The sequence below is a fragment of the Crocodylus porosus genome, unplaced genomic scaffold (genome assembly GCF_001723895.1).
Source record: "Crocodylus porosus isolate Cpor-Errol unplaced genomic scaffold, CroPor_comp1, whole genome shotgun sequence".
Taxonomy (NCBI): Eukaryota; Metazoa; Chordata; order Crocodylia; family Crocodylidae; genus Crocodylus; species Crocodylus porosus.
This window is the reverse complement of record NW_017728918.1, coordinates 87,769,360-87,786,684: the sequence shown is the minus strand read 5'-3', so window position 1 is coordinate 87,786,684 and position 17,325 is coordinate 87,769,360. Positions and strand designations below refer to the sequence as shown.

General features: G+C 43.7%; 1 protein-coding gene across 2 annotated transcripts in view; it reads left to right on the top strand.

The window, feature by feature from the left end:
* Positions 1 to 15,376, top strand: part of PPIL6 (peptidylprolyl isomerase like 6) — a 23,995-nt gene extending 8,619 nt beyond the window's left edge. The window contains exons 4-9 of one of the 2 annotated variants that reach the window (XM_019537891.1): positions 1,459 to 1,521; positions 1,653 to 1,800; positions 2,927 to 2,983; positions 10,669 to 10,804; positions 10,977 to 11,045; positions 14,762 to 14,845. In XM_019537891.1, coding sequence (XP_019393436.1) covers positions 1,459 to 1,521; positions 1,653 to 1,800; positions 2,927 to 2,983; positions 10,669 to 10,804; positions 10,977 to 11,022 — 450 coding nt within the window. In that variant the 3' untranslated portion in view covers positions 11,023 to 11,045; positions 14,762 to 14,845. Of the gene's footprint in view, positions 1 to 1,458; positions 1,522 to 1,652; positions 1,801 to 2,926; positions 2,984 to 10,668; positions 10,805 to 10,976; positions 11,046 to 14,761 lie in introns of both variants that reach the window. The other variant, XM_019537890.1, reaches the window with a different exon arrangement.
* Positions 15,377 to 17,325: the final 1,949 nt, after the last annotated feature.

Sequence of the window (17,325 nt, the reverse complement as noted above, 5' to 3'; positions counted from 1 at the left end):
ACCCCAGCTGACTTCCTGCCCTTTGGGCAGGGGGCTGGACTCGATGATCTCCCGAGGTCCCTTCCAGCCCTAATGTCTATGAAATGAAATGAAAAATCTATGAAATGAAAAGTCACACAAGGATGGGAAAGCATTATTTATCACAGCCAGGGAACAGACAAGATGGGAGAAAGAGTCTTTTTTTTTCACAGTTTTCAAGAGAGTAGGGAAGAGTCATCTGTCTGGGAGACAGTGTTAGAGAGGTCTGGCTACCTTGGGTTGGGGAATTGACTCTTACATCACTGAGCCAAAATAGAAATTTAAGATCACGGTATCCCAGGAAAACCAGACCTGGGCCAAACAATCAAGACATCCAACCTGATTGTCCCCTAACATCTGTAATTAGAGGAAGAAGGAAGGTAGACAGCAGAAGGATGAGAGTGTTTTTCAGAGTGCATTTGGATAAAGGAGTGCAAAAAGGATAGTGCTTTCCTTCTAAATATCCAAAGGGAAGAAAATTAGTGTCTTCTCCTTAGTCAGTAGGGAATATCTTTTATTGGTGATATCTTATGAGCATGAAGTGGTCTTCTTCAGGAACTGAAGAAGGGCACTTTGTGCTCAAAAGCTTGTCTAACATCTCTCCCAGCTATACAATTGGACCAGTAAAGGATATGACAGAAAAACTTGCTTCTAACCTATTCTTTTGATATTTCCTACCTAGTTTATGGACTCAGGATGTGAAATTCTGGATGCATTGAAGTCAATGGCAAAACTTCCCTTGAATTTAGTAGAGCAATGGTTCCATAAGAAGCTTATCTGCACACGCTTCTGATAAGCAGTTGATCTGTTGAATGCTTTTCTGAATCCACATTCTGAAGACTTTCAGATAGCCCTAGTTAGAGCTCCTCACACTGTTTAATGAACTGGTTAATTTTTGTTTATGTTCTGGAAAACTTTATTCATTTGTTACAACTTTAAAAATCCTTTCCCCCATGGAGATCAGTTTATCCATTGCAGCTGTTGAATTAGTTTTCTACTTGCTGACTAGAATTTTATTTTTTTACCCCTTTAAATATTGCTATTGTCAATCATCTAGAAAAAAGTATTTGCTTTGGTGGATAAATTAGCATTACTAAAGATTAGTTTGTTGTGCATTGGTTTATGTGAACTTGCCTCTACTTCCTACATAGATGAAATGAGCCCTGACTCATATCTCACAGTGCTTCAGATAGTTTGTTTCCAAGCCTAATAAAATGTGCTGAATTTGTTTCAACAAAATCCTAGATTAGGCTGCTAATACTTCACCATTTTACAACCTGTTTTGGTACCTGAGTCTGGGTGAATATTTCAGATATTCAATGTGAAAAAGTTTAAACCCTGAGATTTTCAAGAGAATGTTCACATGAACAGCCAAGCTAGTGAACATTTATATGAATTATTTCAAATTTTGTAACTGGATTTGTCTTTCTGATTTAACAGCATGTGTTTGTGTATTTGGATGCAGCTATTCAGGAACAGCCCGTAGGGACACTGTTGTTTGAGGTAAGCTACACAGGAAAAACAAATTGCAGTCATTGCTCTCAAGAGAAAGGCCTGCACAGATCTGACATTTTGACCTTAATTGTGCCTGTCACATCATCTCTTTTTTCCCCCCCTTCCCCTTCATTTTGCAGCTCTATTCTGATGCATGCCCCAAGACTTGTGAGAATTTCCGTGCTCTGTGTACGGGAGAAGCAGGGATCTCTCGCAGTGGTCTGCAACTTACTTACAAAGAATCCATTTTTCATCGAATAGTAAAAAATGGCTGGATACAAGGAGGAGGTATGTTTAAAAATGCCCTTAGTCAATGTGAGTAATACCAGAATTTGGACGGAATAATCTGCATAGGTGACATCGTATTCTTCCAACAAAATGAACCTGATCTTAGCGATGTAATGAATATGTGAAGAACAAGATTTTAACTAAGATATCATATATCCAGTAATGCTATCTTTTCTCCCGGTCATCTCATTTCCTAATGACAGTCAAGTATGGATAAAAAGGCTAGATTTTTATCGTCCAACATTTTTTCACAGATCCTTTAGCAAGAAATTGGGGAATTGCCTGGAAATTGGAAACATTAAAACATCAATACAAATCATTATAAAATATACTGTAGGAAGTTTATTGAGACATTAATTTAGTAAATCATTTAGGCAAATATAGGAATCCAAAGTTTTGATAAACTGGAGCACAGGTGAAGAGCAGTTGTACATAAATAGTGGCATTCTGAATCTAGGAGAAAGGCGTAATAAATGACTCTTTTCTCTACAGTCTGTTTTGAATGTTTTCCTTTGCTTCTTCCTCTCAACTTCTCTTCTAGCTTAATTTCTTCCTTTTTTTCCCTTTCGGCTGTTCCTACTCCAGCCAGTATTTGTTCAAGTACATGGGTACTATTATGAATATAATACTAAAATGGTATTCAGATATTTGCTTCTTACCACCTATGTAGAGTAAGTCATTCTTGGTTGAAAGACCCACTTCTTGGGATGGAAGGAGAATTAATGATGCATGCCCATTAAGGCCCTGATCCTGCCTAGTAGCTTAACAAAGAGAGAATGACTGAGGCACCAGCCCCAAGTGCTGACCCTGAGGGAGAAGGCAGCACAAAAATAGCAGAAGCTGCATTCCTTCCTCCCACTACCACCAGCAGCACATCTATTGATGCTGCCCCATACAACACTACTATCAAGGGTGCCAAAGCATTCAGTTATTCCTGAAACTAATAGTGTGCAAGCAGACCAGTGCACCCATGTAGGCTTCAAATACTGCTCTGTAAAAATGTCACTGTCCGCCTGGCCATAATCCATGTTTTTGACATCTGCTGACACTACCAAAAGATCATTTTAATTAATGCTAATAATTGTATTAATCTGAATTCTAATCCTTGTATTTGTGTAATGTACAGACATTGCAGGTGGAAGAGGAGATGATGGTGAGTCAATTTTTGGACCCACTTTTGAAGGTATATTTACATTTTTCTTAACTATCTTATCATGTACAAGCCAACATTTCGGATAAATAGGTTGATTTTCACTAAAAAGTTCTCAGGCTAATTTGAAAATGGAGAGAAAAATGTCACTATATATATCTGACTGGTGGGTTAAGCCTTTCTGATGTCCATCTGAACCACTGTCATTTTGTATTAACAGTTATTAGGACAGATTGGGTTACTGCATCGATGGGTTGTTTTTCCTGCAGTCACGGTTCTGCCACCAACACAGTGTAGCTCTTTGCTTCCCCTTTTTATTTTCTCCAGTTATCCATTTCCTCCCATTCTTAATTGTAAATTAGGAATAACATCCACTTACCTCTCTTCCTCATGGAGTTATGAGCATTACAATTGGTAAAAGGCTTTGAAAAGTTACAGCATTATAAAACGGATGTGTGTTAATTATGGATGGCCATACACATTGAATCCATGCATTCATTACAGTGAGGAAGTTTAAATCTATTGAAACTAATAGATGCTACTTCATTTTCTTTCTGAGAAAATTAGTATCAGGCAAATTTTAAGCCTTAGAGCTAGATTCCCACCCCACTTACACCAGCAAGTCCCAACTCCAATCCTCACTCTCTTGATGTCAATGCAATTACTCTTGATCTTCACCAGTGAAATATCAGAATATGACACTTAGTCTCACAGTGAGAGACCATAACAGTGGAGAATTACCAAGCAGGAGCTACATACCATAATATTAAAACAAAGTTTATATTCTATATTACTAGAAAGTAATTAAAAAACCTGTCATAACAGACCTATGTTTAAGAAAAACAACTCAAAGATACCATCAAAGCACTAAATTACAGGGATTCTGTTTAAATGAAACATTAAGTGTAATGACATTTATGATGATTAAAGCAGGTTGGAAACTCATTTACAGTCTCTCAGATAAAGTTTTCTTACTGCCAGTGTCACAACTAGTGTTACGTTTCAGCAGCCTGAACATCAGCCAGCAGACGATTCAGAAATGCCAAGCGTAACTGCAAACTTTATTTTCAAAGACAACTAGAAGTTCACTAACAGTAAGAAAAAGCTCTTGCCTTGAGGCTGTAGGACTGAGCAAAATGGCTACACCATTACTCAGTCATGGGAATGAACTAGTTAATTAACTAGTTAAAAAGTTAAAGAAATGGCTAACTTTTAACTTTAACTAGTTAAATTTTTCAGCTGTCAACTTTTAACTATAACTACTTAAAAAAAAAGTTAACTTTAACTTATAAGTTAAAAGTTAAAAAAATCCGGCTTTCCCAGAGTTTTTCCTGACATAGGCACTCTCTAGGACTTACATGGAATGGTATTTCTTTATTGAAACTCTAGGACAGGGGTGTCCAAACTTTTTGAATGTGGGGCCAGATCATGAACTTTTTATCACTCAATGGGCCGGTGAGCCATATTCAAATACCTCACAGGAAGTGGTATCACATCAGGAAGTGATGTCACATGACCTTTGACACCAATGAAGTTGCAGGAAGTGACAATGAAATGGGTCTGGAAATGTGGTTTAAAATCCAAAATAAAAACAATATAAAAGCAAGAATGAAATAATACCAAACACTTGACTAAAATGTGAGCTCTGTTCATTGCCACACACTTCAGCATGCATGTGTGCATGTGCACGTGTGTGTGTGCATGTCTGCCCTCCCTTGTATCTCTCCATCCTGGATGTCCCGGTCTGGGCCGGGCTCCTCCTGCTTCCCGCCCAGCCTGGCTCTGGCAACTGGACACCCTGCAGCTCTGGCCCAGCCTCGAGGTGCCCCCAGCTCCGCATGGACACTTACCCCATGCCTCCATCCACCCTGGCCCCGAGGTGTCCCCAGCTCCGCATGGGAACTTACCCTGTGCCTCTGTCCACCCCGGCCTGGCCTGGCCCTGAGGCGCCCCCAGCTCTGTGTGGGAACTTACCTCATGCTGTCAAATATCTCCTTCACTTGTAGACCTGTAGGACACTGCCTGCTGGCCAACCGTTGTGAGACCGTTTCTAATTGGAGATCTACACACCCACATTTCGCCTGCCATGACTTGTTGTTAAAGGAGTTGGTTCAGTATCTGGATGTGTAGTCCCATATTTGTCCCGCGAAGGTCCTATGGTCCTGAGGGCTCCACCACCCCTACACCCTCACCCGTTCCACCAGGTTCTGATCAGCCGCTTGGTCCTGCAGCGTGACTTCCATTCCAAGTAGAAGAAAAAAACAACAGAAAGAAACAAAACCAGGCACTCCCATCCTGGGGTTAGGGTTCCCATTCCTTGTAACCGAGCGAAAAACAAAATTGACTTTTTGAGGTCAGTCCTTCTTTTCATCCCCTACCCACGCTTGGGTGGCTCTTCCCAAACCTCTCATTGAGGTTGTCACAATTCCCCTCTTCCCATTGGGTGCATTTGTGACATCATTTTGGCTTGCGCCACTTTTAGGGACTTTACAATACCACAATTCCATAGTGCCCCTCTATTATGGACTTTATGGTACAAAAACTCTGCTGGGTCCCACCAGCGTGGTAACAAACAGTTCTAAGCACGGCGGGGTCAGCAGTCCTCACTCTAAGTTCCCTCTACGGACCTCGCTCTCTTGCAGGAGTCTCCTACCGGCTCTCCATGTTGCTCTGACTGTTCCCTGCAGCTTGCATCGGCTCACTCCTCCTCCTTCCGGTTCTACGCTCTCCCCTTTGTCTATCCAGGCTCTTCTTTATACCAGCGTTGGCGCTCACAGCCCCTCCCCTCCAGAAACGCCTGGGTAAGGAGGGTTTCTGCTGGGTTCGTTGGGGCTGCGTGTCTGGGGCTACTGACTCTTTGTTTAGCCCTTGTGCTTTTCAGCCCTGTAACTCTTTCTCTCTCTCACATGTGCCTCCGTCCACCATGCATACGCCATGCTGCAGCTCCCCCGCCCACACGCCGGGGGCAAGGGGCGGAGCGGGAGAACAAGCTGCATCACTGTCCCCAGCTCGTCTAATCAGGCACGGCTGGAGCAGCCCCCTGCCACACAGCCCTCGGGGCAGCGGCGGCAGGACCCGGCTCACTGATGAGCCCGGCCCTGCGGGGGTAAGCAGCTCCCTTCCCCTTGCTGCTGGCTGGGGTCCGCGGGGGCCCTGCCTGCCTCGCCTCGCCGCTGCCGTGGCTCTGTGCTCTGCGGCGGCAGTGGCGGCAGCGCCTCAGGCCAGATAAAATGGCTTGGCGGGCCGCATGTTGGTCAAGCCTGCTCTAGGACTTCTTGTTCGAGAGACAGAGAGTAGTGTCCCTTCCTATGAGAGATGGTCTCGTGAGAACTACAAATCCCAAAGTTCCTTAGTTCATGCTGGCATTTTCTGTGCATTTGCAGAAGTCGACAGGGCAGCCAGTTGGCTGCAGGAGAGGGAACAAGCACAAGCAAGCAGAGACATTGATCCCAGTAAGAGTGGGAGCAAGTAGTGAGGGTGAAGCAGATAATGACTTTTTACATTTTAATGAAAATCAGAACCAGCAGCTCAGGGCCCAAGAAGTTGAACATTACTTCTCATCTGTGAGAAACTTACCTGAGATGTCACCTACTATGAAAAAAATTATTCATCTGTTATAACACAAGCATTCCCTCATCTGCCCATGTAAAGCAATTGTTCAGTAGTGGGGGCTTAGTTTTGCAAGACAGGAGAGGAAAATTATCAGATTTTGAATTGCAAATTTTGAAATGCACCTTTTGCTAAAGTTCAGTAAGCATGTTTAAACAGTTTCTGCTATGCAACTGAACAGTCTTTTTCTCATTTAAAGTGATTTTCTCATTTCAGTCTAATTTTGATTTTCACACATTTTCATTATTTCTAATTCAGATGTATTTAATACCGTTTTGTTACCTTTTGAGCAATAAAAAATGTAACAACAGAGGCTATCTGTGGAAACAGCTTTCATGTGTCACCTGGCTATGAATATCTCTTTTCTGTTATTCTGGTATACCTATATGATGCATTGACTTTTACAAAGTACTTCACATGGAGAGGGTGAGAAGGATCTAACAGTGCATAGGTATTGGTAAATTGTTATTCTGAAAACTGTATGACAAGTATAACATTGTTCTAAGGTAAAGCAAGGTGAGTTTAAAATAAATTAGTGTGCTTCTGTGGGCTTATGGAAAAGAAACCCACTCATTGCATTTGAAAATGAAAAATAATGCTAAGAGGCAATTCACCCTGTTTCACGCATTTCTCATGAATCAACTTAACTTTTAACTCGTTACTCTTTTTTTAACTTTCCTTCTAACTAGTTGAAAGTGGAGATATTTAACTTTTAACTTAACTCAAGTTAATTTTAAAGACTGCTAACTTTTAACTTTAACATTTTTCATAAACTTTTCCCATGATCGCCATTACTTAAAAGTGTATTCCAGTAATTGGGCTGGTTTTTGACAACATGAATACACATGAGCTAAAAATCTTTACTGATTTCTTCCCTCCAGCCACGCACACATTTACATGGACTATGCTAGAATTCCCCCCAAGTGTGTATCTACAACTCTTTACTGTGAACCCTTTCAATATATCTGCTCCAAAGTGCTGTCCTGGGAACTGCTCTCTCATGCCGACCAAAACAATGCTAAGAGGAAAAGCAGCATATCCATGTGTGGACAATTTCAGGGGGCAAGCCAGACACAATTTCTTCTGGTGCTGCTCCTTGAATTCTGTGCAGGGTTATTGTATGAATACACAGTCTCATTCTCAATATTTAATAGCACTTTATATGTGCAGTGCTTCATACCAACATGAATGTATCCTTATACATTAGTACACATGTAAGCAGTATGCTGTCCATCTTCCTGATGGGGTAAAATGAGACAGAAGTGAAGTGACCTGCCCATAGCCACATCAAAAAACAGTAGCAGAGTCTAGATTGATACCGGCAGATTTACTAACTCCCAGTTCAGCATTTGTTTTCCTGACAAAGCTTGTGCTGTTCTGCTCCCCAAGAGAGAAGCTTCACTGTTTTTTAATTACTTTTGTAACTGTAGTTGGAGGGGACAACAGATATAGGGTCAGAAAAGCTCCATACTTTTAAGATAGGCATATTTGGGATTCCATCAACCTTGAAAGTGTCCCTGTAAGGAGTTTTATTACCATACTTCACACACCACAAACACTGGTTATTTAGAGACATGACTGTCGGAACTGAACCCCCTTTCAAAAGAAAAGATTAAATATTGGTTTTAATCCATTTTAAAGGTGCTCATTGAGATATGAAATTTTATGGAGGTGATTATTTTGCTTTCCCAGCACTTTCCACCACTCTATTTACAGAGATGACAGGTGACAAATATTGTTGCTGTCTGAGAAGAGGTGACAGACGCTGCTGTCAAATGCGAATGTTCTCTAAATCTCCACATTTGGCACATAGCCATTTACTGCTGTAGTCTGTAAAATTAATGGGTTGTTTCTACATTTCACTGTAATGAGTTCAAAGTACTGAGGTAATTGCAGAATACCATTTGGACTGAAGTGCCATTTTATACTGCAAAGACATCTAATCTAAAATTAAGCTCCTGAATTTGTCATAGCAATTCACAAGTCAGTAACGGAGGAGCAACTACTTCAGTGAGAATTTAATTGCTATTTTTATTAATTACTTTGAGATAAGAGTCCTCCAAGTGAGAATGGCTAAAATTGGGAGAATAATCAACTCCCTAAAGCCCTCAGATTTCCATCATTATTTTCAAGTTTGTGGAAAGCCTCTTGGGTTCTTGATTGCACAGTGTGTCATATCAGCTGCTAAACAGCAGAGAAAGGGCTTAGATATGGTTTCAGCTTGCAGCACTGCATCATTTCCACTCCTGCTCACTACCTTCGACCCTTTCAGTTTAGTCATCACCTGTGTTTGCTGCCTCTCACTGTACTCCCTCCCTTTCATCATTCCTCATCATCCCCAGCCCACCCATCCCTTCCCATCCCTTCCATCTCTTCCCATCCACCAGCATCCATCCTTTGATGCACTCCAACCAGGCTCTTTCTAACCAGCCTGCCTTTCCTCAGTTGGCTCAGCAGTGTTCACGTTCAACTTTTCCTCTCTGTACTCAACTTTACTTCTCATTTCCATTCTCATTTCCACTCCCAAAACTTGTCTTGCACCTTGCACCCACTTCCTGTTTCTTGTACCACTGGATGCTTCTGGGAGTACAGGTACACTTGAGCTTTCTGAACTAAAAGTCCATTCTCTCTTTACTCAACGCTATCATTTTATTTGCTCAGCAACTCCCCTCGCTCCACCCTCCTCCAAGACGGTCTTTTATGTAAGTGTAGCACAAAGGAGCTGTGCCAAATACTACAAAAATCATCTGCCCTGCCTCTCGTTCCAGCTACATTCTGCCCTTCTATACAATTCTTACCTCCTCCACCTGTTTCTGCATTCCTCATCTTGGTCTTCAAGGTCCTATGGTAATTCCTGCCTATCATCTTATTCTGTTAGCTTCCCTCTCCCCATTCGTTTCATGAGTCCATTGACTTCAGTTTGCCTTCTCTGTCCTCTAATTATCCCTCTGCCACATGTATGCTGCAAACAGCACTGAATGGAACTCTTATAAATAAGCATGCCAGTTCCTGTAAGCTGTTCACATACGAAGTTGTTTTTGTTTCATGTTTTCAGGAGTGGTCTTTAGTGAGTTTAGAATTGTGTAATGTGTGTATGGCAAAGAAGGAAATCTGTTCCTGGAGAAGTGGTGGCACTGAGTTTTCTCTGCTCATTGCAAGTGATGTGACGAGGCAGAAAAAAGACTGTACCTCTGGGCGCTCTCTCTCTATTCTGACTTCTGTCCGTAACCATGGGTATCAACCATGATAAATCCAGTATTAACCCAAAATGAGCAAATCTAGGATTTTGAAAAGGAAGATGCTGATGATATGGTCCATCATCCAATATATTTCTCCAGATAAAAAGAATTAAGATGCTTTACTAATTTGCTAGGGGCTTATGGGTATATTATTTCATTTAAAATTGAAGCAAAAACAAATATAGCTTTATTGGAATGTGCATTGATTTGCTATTATGTATTAGAAATGCAACAAACTAGGCAAAAGAACCTCCAAAATGTTGTTTCATTAGTCCTGTAGTCATTAGAGTTGAACATGCATCTCTCTTTCAGATTCATAAAACAAAGTCTAGCCTTCTTGAACATCTTGGCAGTGCATCCAGTGCTACACTGACATTTATTTCCACACCCGAGTTAATGTTATCTAGAGTTATAAACAGTCTCCAACACTGTTAAATAGGAGCTACATTACCAGGAGCAACTAACAGATAGAAGAATTGCCAAAAAAAAAAGATAGCCTAGCTAGTGGAATATCAAGATCATTGAAACAAGGGAGGGTTGTTAACATACGTGTTTAGAAGAAACAAGTAGATTATAATCAGCCATAAAGTCAATTGAGTCTCACTGCTGCCTGAATAGAAATGCTGTTGCTGCTGCAGTTAGTTTGAAACTTTGGCTGGACCAGGAATCAAAGGTGTGGGGGATTCAAGTGCACCAGTGTACCCCCTTGGATCCACCCTGTAATCCAGCTCCTGTCTCTTTTTCCTGTTATCCCAACCACACCCTTTGATTACAGAATGTAGGAAAGGAATCCAGAGCTGAAAAAGGGGATGGAGTAGTCATGTCAATGAATAAAAACTTCTATTGTGTGTTACTGTTCACTGTTTCTAGATGAGAACTTCTCAATCCCTCACAATAAAAGAGGGGTCCTTGGGATGGCCAATAAGGGGCGTCACAGCAATGGGTCACAGTTTTACATCACACTACAGCCAGCTCCCTACCTGGATAGAAAATATGTGGCTTTTGGGTATGTATGTACTCATGTGTCATTTCTAACCATTTAAAAATGCTTCTACTTATCTAAGATATTACTACCTCAGAGTAATTTCTCTGTGCTGCTCCACTAACAGGTGCAAGCGGGAAATATCAGCTCAGGGGGAGGGGTAAGATGACTTTAAGTTACCTTTGTGCCTTTTCAGTACTGAGGCTGCTCCAGGAGCAGAAGAGGCTCCTGGGAAATCTTGAACAGTTCCAGATGCCTGTTCAAGGTAAAATATACATCAGTCAAGTGAGAAGGTACAATGTCTGATCAATATAGCTGCTTGGTTAGATTAGCAGAACTGCTTTTTTCAGATGGCTTGTTTTGCTCTAATGGTTAGAATAAAATATAACAACAAAAGTGCAGCTTTGCTGAGTCATACTAAATGCTCTACCTAACTTGTATTCCAATATAGACATATCACCAAGTTTGCTTCCACCTGACCTGGATACAGTAGCCTGCAAGATCAAAGTAGGCTGTAGCTTACAAAAGCTCATGCCTCTGACCAAATTAATCTATAAGGTGCTGCCTGCCATGCCTCCGAAGTCAGTAGGCTCCAGCCCTGCCTTCCCTATGCCTGAGTTTGCCAGGCAGCTTAAAGCTATCTCCACAACACTAGCACTATAGGATGCTTCCCTATCCAGAAGGAAGGTCAGAATGATGACCCAAAGGCTTAGGGTCATTTAAGCACATCAGTTTCCTAAGCAACAGCATGCAAGGAAGTGATGTGGCCACTGTCATGTCTAGCCATCTTTGATTCCCCAGCCTAAATGATCCAGTACATATTTACAAGCATAGTTAGCTTTTGGCATGACTCCAGAGCAGGGCTTGAACTTACGTCTCCAGAGTGCATGCTGCCTTAACTCAGTGATTCTCCACCAGGGTGCCAGGGCACTCCAAGATCCCTTGAGATGGTTTCAAGCATACCACGCAATGTTAGCACTGTTAGGTGCACCAACATGGTTCACAAGGTAAAGCCAGAAATTTCAAATAGGATCTCATAGTGTTAAAAACATTCTTAGTGGTCTTTTCTGCCACTCACTGGTATTTCCCAAGGGGTATCTTGATTCTAACGAGGTTGAGAATCACTGTCCTAACTGCTCTGCCACCATGCACCTGCCCTAATGAGAACCAAGGGTCAAACCATGCCCTACTGAAGACAACAGCCCAAGTTCTATTGACTTCAATGGACACAGGATTCTACTCTGGGATGTTTAGAGCTGCTTTAATCTATGCAGGTCTTTTACACAGCACCAAAAAGGCTGATGGGTGAAGATGAGGGTAAGGGTATTTATGTTGTCACGGTGATGGAGTAGCAGAGTGTTTCAAAATGCAGAAGGCAAATTAAAATGTGATCTTAATGGATACCTTTATACGTGTGGCATTTGACCTTATTTCTGTATTTTACATAGGAGGTTCTTTCCTACCCATAAACTGCCCATAAAAGCATAGGAAGTAGAGGTGTGCAAAGCGGGCCCTATTCAATTTGGATTCAGCCCAAATTGGGGACAGTGATTTGATTCATTGATTCGGATCATTGTCCTTGATTCAATTCGGCCAAATTCAAATCTAAAGATTCAATGCTGATTAGGTGAATCAGAGATTCGGACACAGACACAGCATTAAATGTTTTTTCTACACACCTCGAGGTACCAGGCGTGGCTCATGATTGCTGCAATGGAACGCCTCTCAGGAACACGGGGCAGTGGGGGGGGGCCACGTGACGTGCTGAGCAGCAAACCCAGAAGTGGACCAGAAGTACTTCTGGTCCACTCCCCAGCCTGCTGGGGAGTGCACAGGCTACGTCCCCTCAGTTCGGCCATCAGCCACAGGGGGACCCCGGGTGCCTCCCGAGACTCAGGAAGCACCAGTCACCAAGCCAGGGGGGTGGAGGACTCTCCAGTGCGCTCCCTGGCAGGCATGGAAGTGGATCGGAAGTGCTTCTAGTCTACTTCCAGGTCTGCTGCTGAGTGTGCTGGGGAGCCCCCTGTGCTTCTGCGGGACACTCCATGCACCCCGCCATTGCAGCATTCATGAACTGCCTGCTACCTAAAGGTAGGTAGAAAAAACATTTTAAAGCTGTGTCTACATCCGAATCGCCAAATCTTTCTGAATTGATTTGGAGGGTTCCAATTCAATTTGGGGAGATTAAAGGGTGCTCTGATTCGATTCAGATTTGGAGATTTGGCCACCAAATTGGGCCGAATCTCCACCAAATCGAATCAGGGATTGAAGCTTCACACACCCCTAATAGGAAGTTTCAAGTACTGTTCTTATTACACAGGCCTATATAAAGCTTACTAGGAACTCTGCCAAAGCAAAGCAGGGCCACAGCATGCTGAGTGGCAGTTCAGCACTACATGGAATTGCCGTGCTGTAAACTGGCTGGCCCATGCTGGCTCCCCAGCCTTCCAAAGCTTAGGCAATGGCATCTTGAAGTAGCAATACCAATTCTTACATTAAAGCAAGAGACATCCAGGACAGACATCCTAAACACGAATTTCACATCACTGATCCATTTGTGCCTGTTACTTTCTTCTTCCATCTTCTTCTATGTTCCTTTCCACTTTGTGGTCCTATGCTAACTTGGCCAAACAGTATGGTGCAGAGTTCTGCTAGCCATTCTGCTTCAGGTGTGTGTACAGTGCATATCACAATACAGTCTGAATCCTGTACACTCATGCTCACAACAGCATGGGTGAGGAACAAACAGTTTAAACATTAAGAAGACTGTGACTTGTTCCATTATGTTTGTGTTACAGACTAATTGACAGAAGGACTTTAATTACAGTCTTTCTTTTTCTCAATGGACTGCTTTTATTAAATGAAGGACTGTTTTTAACAATTTACCACTTGATTTATTTTCTTAGATGTTCTGAACACTTGTAGCCCCAATATCCTGGGGTGTTAGCTACATGCTGTAACAGCTGCAGATGTATAAAACTGTACCATTTTTCTGTCTCCTAAATGTTTATTAATGAGGTATTTTCAGAGCAGACTGCTAATCTATTGGGAAAAACAATCCTATAAAACATATATAGTGTATGAACCGACTATTTTAAGAGAAATTTTTACTGGGAAAACTACTATTTAGTTATTATATAACCCAATATAAAAAATAAAGGTTTTGAAAAAGTGTTATTCTGACAGGTGATATAGCTGTACCATCTTCTGAATCAGAAAGGAATTTCCTGACCTTTGGATAATTTTCCTTGATTTTTTTTCTGCTCCACCACACACACACCTGCACTATAAAGTCTAGATTTTTGGCTGCTGACAGACATTCAGTTAAAGTATGATGGGATCTGATCTGCAATTTCAACAATTGTGCCACCTGCCATGCCATACATGCATGGCAGGAGGCACAGTTGTGGGATGGGGGGAGATCAGATTCCAATCGCACCCTATTCCTAGTGCAAGGGAAATGCAAGATCGTTTCAGCTTATCAGCACTCCCGGCTGTAGGAGAGCATCAGAACCCACCGCTTCAGTGCAGTCCTGAGGCTGGGAATGCCAATCAGCTGACTGGCACTCCCAGCCACGGGAACGCACTGGAGCCCTTCAAGGTTCTGGTGTGCTTCCAAGCCTGGGAGCTCTAATCGGTGGATTGGCACTGGCCACACGTTCACTTTAAGGTATGATGGGAACCAGCCACAACGTTATTACGCATATTCTGTGTAATTACTTTGTGGGTTGTTCCCTGTTTTATCGCACAGTTAATTGCATGAATATGTGGCTAAGTTATTACTTAAGATGTGATTAACTGGTTAATTATATCTGCCAGAGCCCTTTGTTAAAGCATGCATATTTAACAAATTAGGAAATTGTAGAATATTGTGGAACTCAAGCTAGTGACTGGATTGTTGAAACTACTGCTTTCTGGTAGGGATCAGACTGTAAAAAGTATGTAATTAACTGACTGTGAATATATATTTTCCTGTTGTAGACAGCTGATTGAGGGTACGGAAGTTCTTCAGAAACTGGAAGATATACCTACGTGCAATGAAAGGCCTGTGGTAGAATGTAAAATTATTAGCTGTGGAGTTTTTGAGCCTTGACTGCAAGCTAATTTTCCGATTTACTGTAGCTTATAACAGTACAGTGTATACATGTTTTTCTAACAAATTTTGTAGATTTTGAAGGCACTTGTTTTACAAACACCCCCTTCCCCAACGTGTACAAATAAAAAATGTTGGCATGTTTCCTTCCATTCTAAGAATGTTTTTGTGCCTTGTTCGAAAACACTCATGTGAGTGGTACTAAAGGTTTTGGGAACTTACTTAGCTGCCAGTATATAGACAACTACGGTGACTCCCCAATGGCAGGTATATGGCTATAGTAATGAAAAGACAAATTTGTATTGTTGGCCCAGTTTTGCCAGTCCTAATGCTCTGTTTACTCAGTAAACTTGCCATGTTTGACAGCAGCTCCCAAAGTATTGTAGCCATAACCATGTGGCATTATGGACACAGTCATTCAGCAGTGCTAAATTAGCCTGCCAAAGCACAGTGTCGACATGGCTACCCACCTTCCTGGTTAGGAAACAACCCACACAGAGCAGCACAGCTACCAAGCCTAGTTAGTTTGCTCTTTGTGGACCTGGGCTTAAGACATGCCGAAGCTGCAGTGCACTGTAGTGATACCCATGGAAACTTTAAGCTAATCTTAACTTAGGTCAGATACTGAAACGGTCTAGGTGCAGTAGCATGGAGCTCTATGCTTAGTAGTTTTATGAGAATCATGGCGGGTGCTTGTGAAGTAAGTCATGGTTCAACATAAGGGTTGCAAAATGGAGACTTCTCTGAATGTCTGAAGCATGATTTCATTCCCCTCCCCCCACCCCATCTACCCACTGCCCTGTGCTGTCTCTGGCTGCCTTCGGGATAGGGGGAGTTCCAGAGCTGCTCATGTTTCTCTAGCCAGGCTATACAGCGAGCAGCAGCAGCAGCCCACTTCCCCTCCCCTGCCCAGTCTCTTCACTATCTCTGCTGCTGTCCGCAACTGAGCCTGACTCCCTGTGCTACCCATTTGGAGCAAGAGCTGCTCTGGAGCTTCCCCCATCCCCAACGCAGCTGGAGACAGCAGCAGCATTGGTTGGGGGCAGGGGAAATGGGAGAAGAGGAGAGGGGACATGCTGCTGAGCACAAAGGGGACCAGATGGGAGACTCCTACCTGATTTGGGGGCAATTATTTTGGGCGGAGGGCCACTTAGCAAGTTTTAGCAAGCTGTTGAGGGCCACATGGGTAACCCCGCCCTTTGACAGGTGCCCCAACCCCTGGTCACCATCTTGGGACCAGAAGTCCTGCCCCTGACCTCTGACCCTTGCCACACAGAAGTCCCTCCCCTTGCCCCTGGAAGTACTCCTTTGAAGAGGGTTTGCTATCTTAGAACCAGAAAAAACAAATTACATACTAAAAATCAAATACCCATCATATTATATTTTAATTCAATTAAATATATATATTTTTGTTCTGATATGTGTGTGTTTGTGTAGAAGAATTGCATAACAACCCAAAAAGGAGTCTTATTCTTGCATAGTGTTGGGGGTTGTGGATGTGTGTCTGTGTAGTATTTGTGGGATGTGTGATTGTGTCTGGTGGAGGGTGTGGCTATGGGGTTTGCAGGAAGGGCTGCAAGTGGGGAGCCACCCAGGCCCTTGCTGCCCAAAGCCTCATGGCCACATTTGCACTCCAGCAGTTCCTGCTGCTGCCAGGAAGCCGGAGGCTGTCAGGGAAGGATCTGTCAGGCTCGGGGGGCAGTGCAAGGCGCTCCCGGAGCTGCTGGGGGTGGCACAAGCCGGTGGGGGTGGCATGAGCTGCCAGGGACATGGCCTAGGACATGGGAAGCCCAAGCTCCTGCAGCCTCCCCAAGCTTCTCGTGCCCCAGGCCAGGACCCTGCCATGTCGTGCCACCCCCAGAAGCCTCAAGAGGCCAGCCACTCTGCCCCCAGGGCCCCTGGGCTCCGCATAGCTGAAGGAACTTCTGGAGCTAAAAAGCGGCAGTGGATCTGCTCCTGCTCCTGGCACAGCCTCCCCACCTGTCCTGGGGCCGGGAAGTGAGCTGCGGCTGGGCCCCTGTGAGGGGGGGGGGCTGGGCCTTCTCCCCAAAGTGGCAGCACCCACCGGACCCTCCCAGTGGGGGGAGCAGCCAGGCTGTTACCACCCCAAGTCTCAGGCATGGGATACAAGTTCTGTGCCACATCCTAGGCCACGTCCCCACCAGCTCATGTTGCCCCCAGTGGCCCCTGTGCTGCCCCCAAGGCTGTACAGGGGGGTTGGGAGCCAGTGACAGTCAGGCAGTGCCCTGGGGCCAGTGGCAGCAGCCCGGGATGCAGCTGGCTGGGCTTTATGGAGCTGGGCTGGGCTTCGCCAGCAGGGACAGAGAGAAGCCACTCCACTCTGGGCCCCACCGGCACTGGCTCCTGCGTGCCCCCCTGCTTACAGCCCCCTGCCCCAGCCCCATGGCAAGGCAGGGACCAGCGTCCCCCCACCCCTGACCCCCTCTTTAGA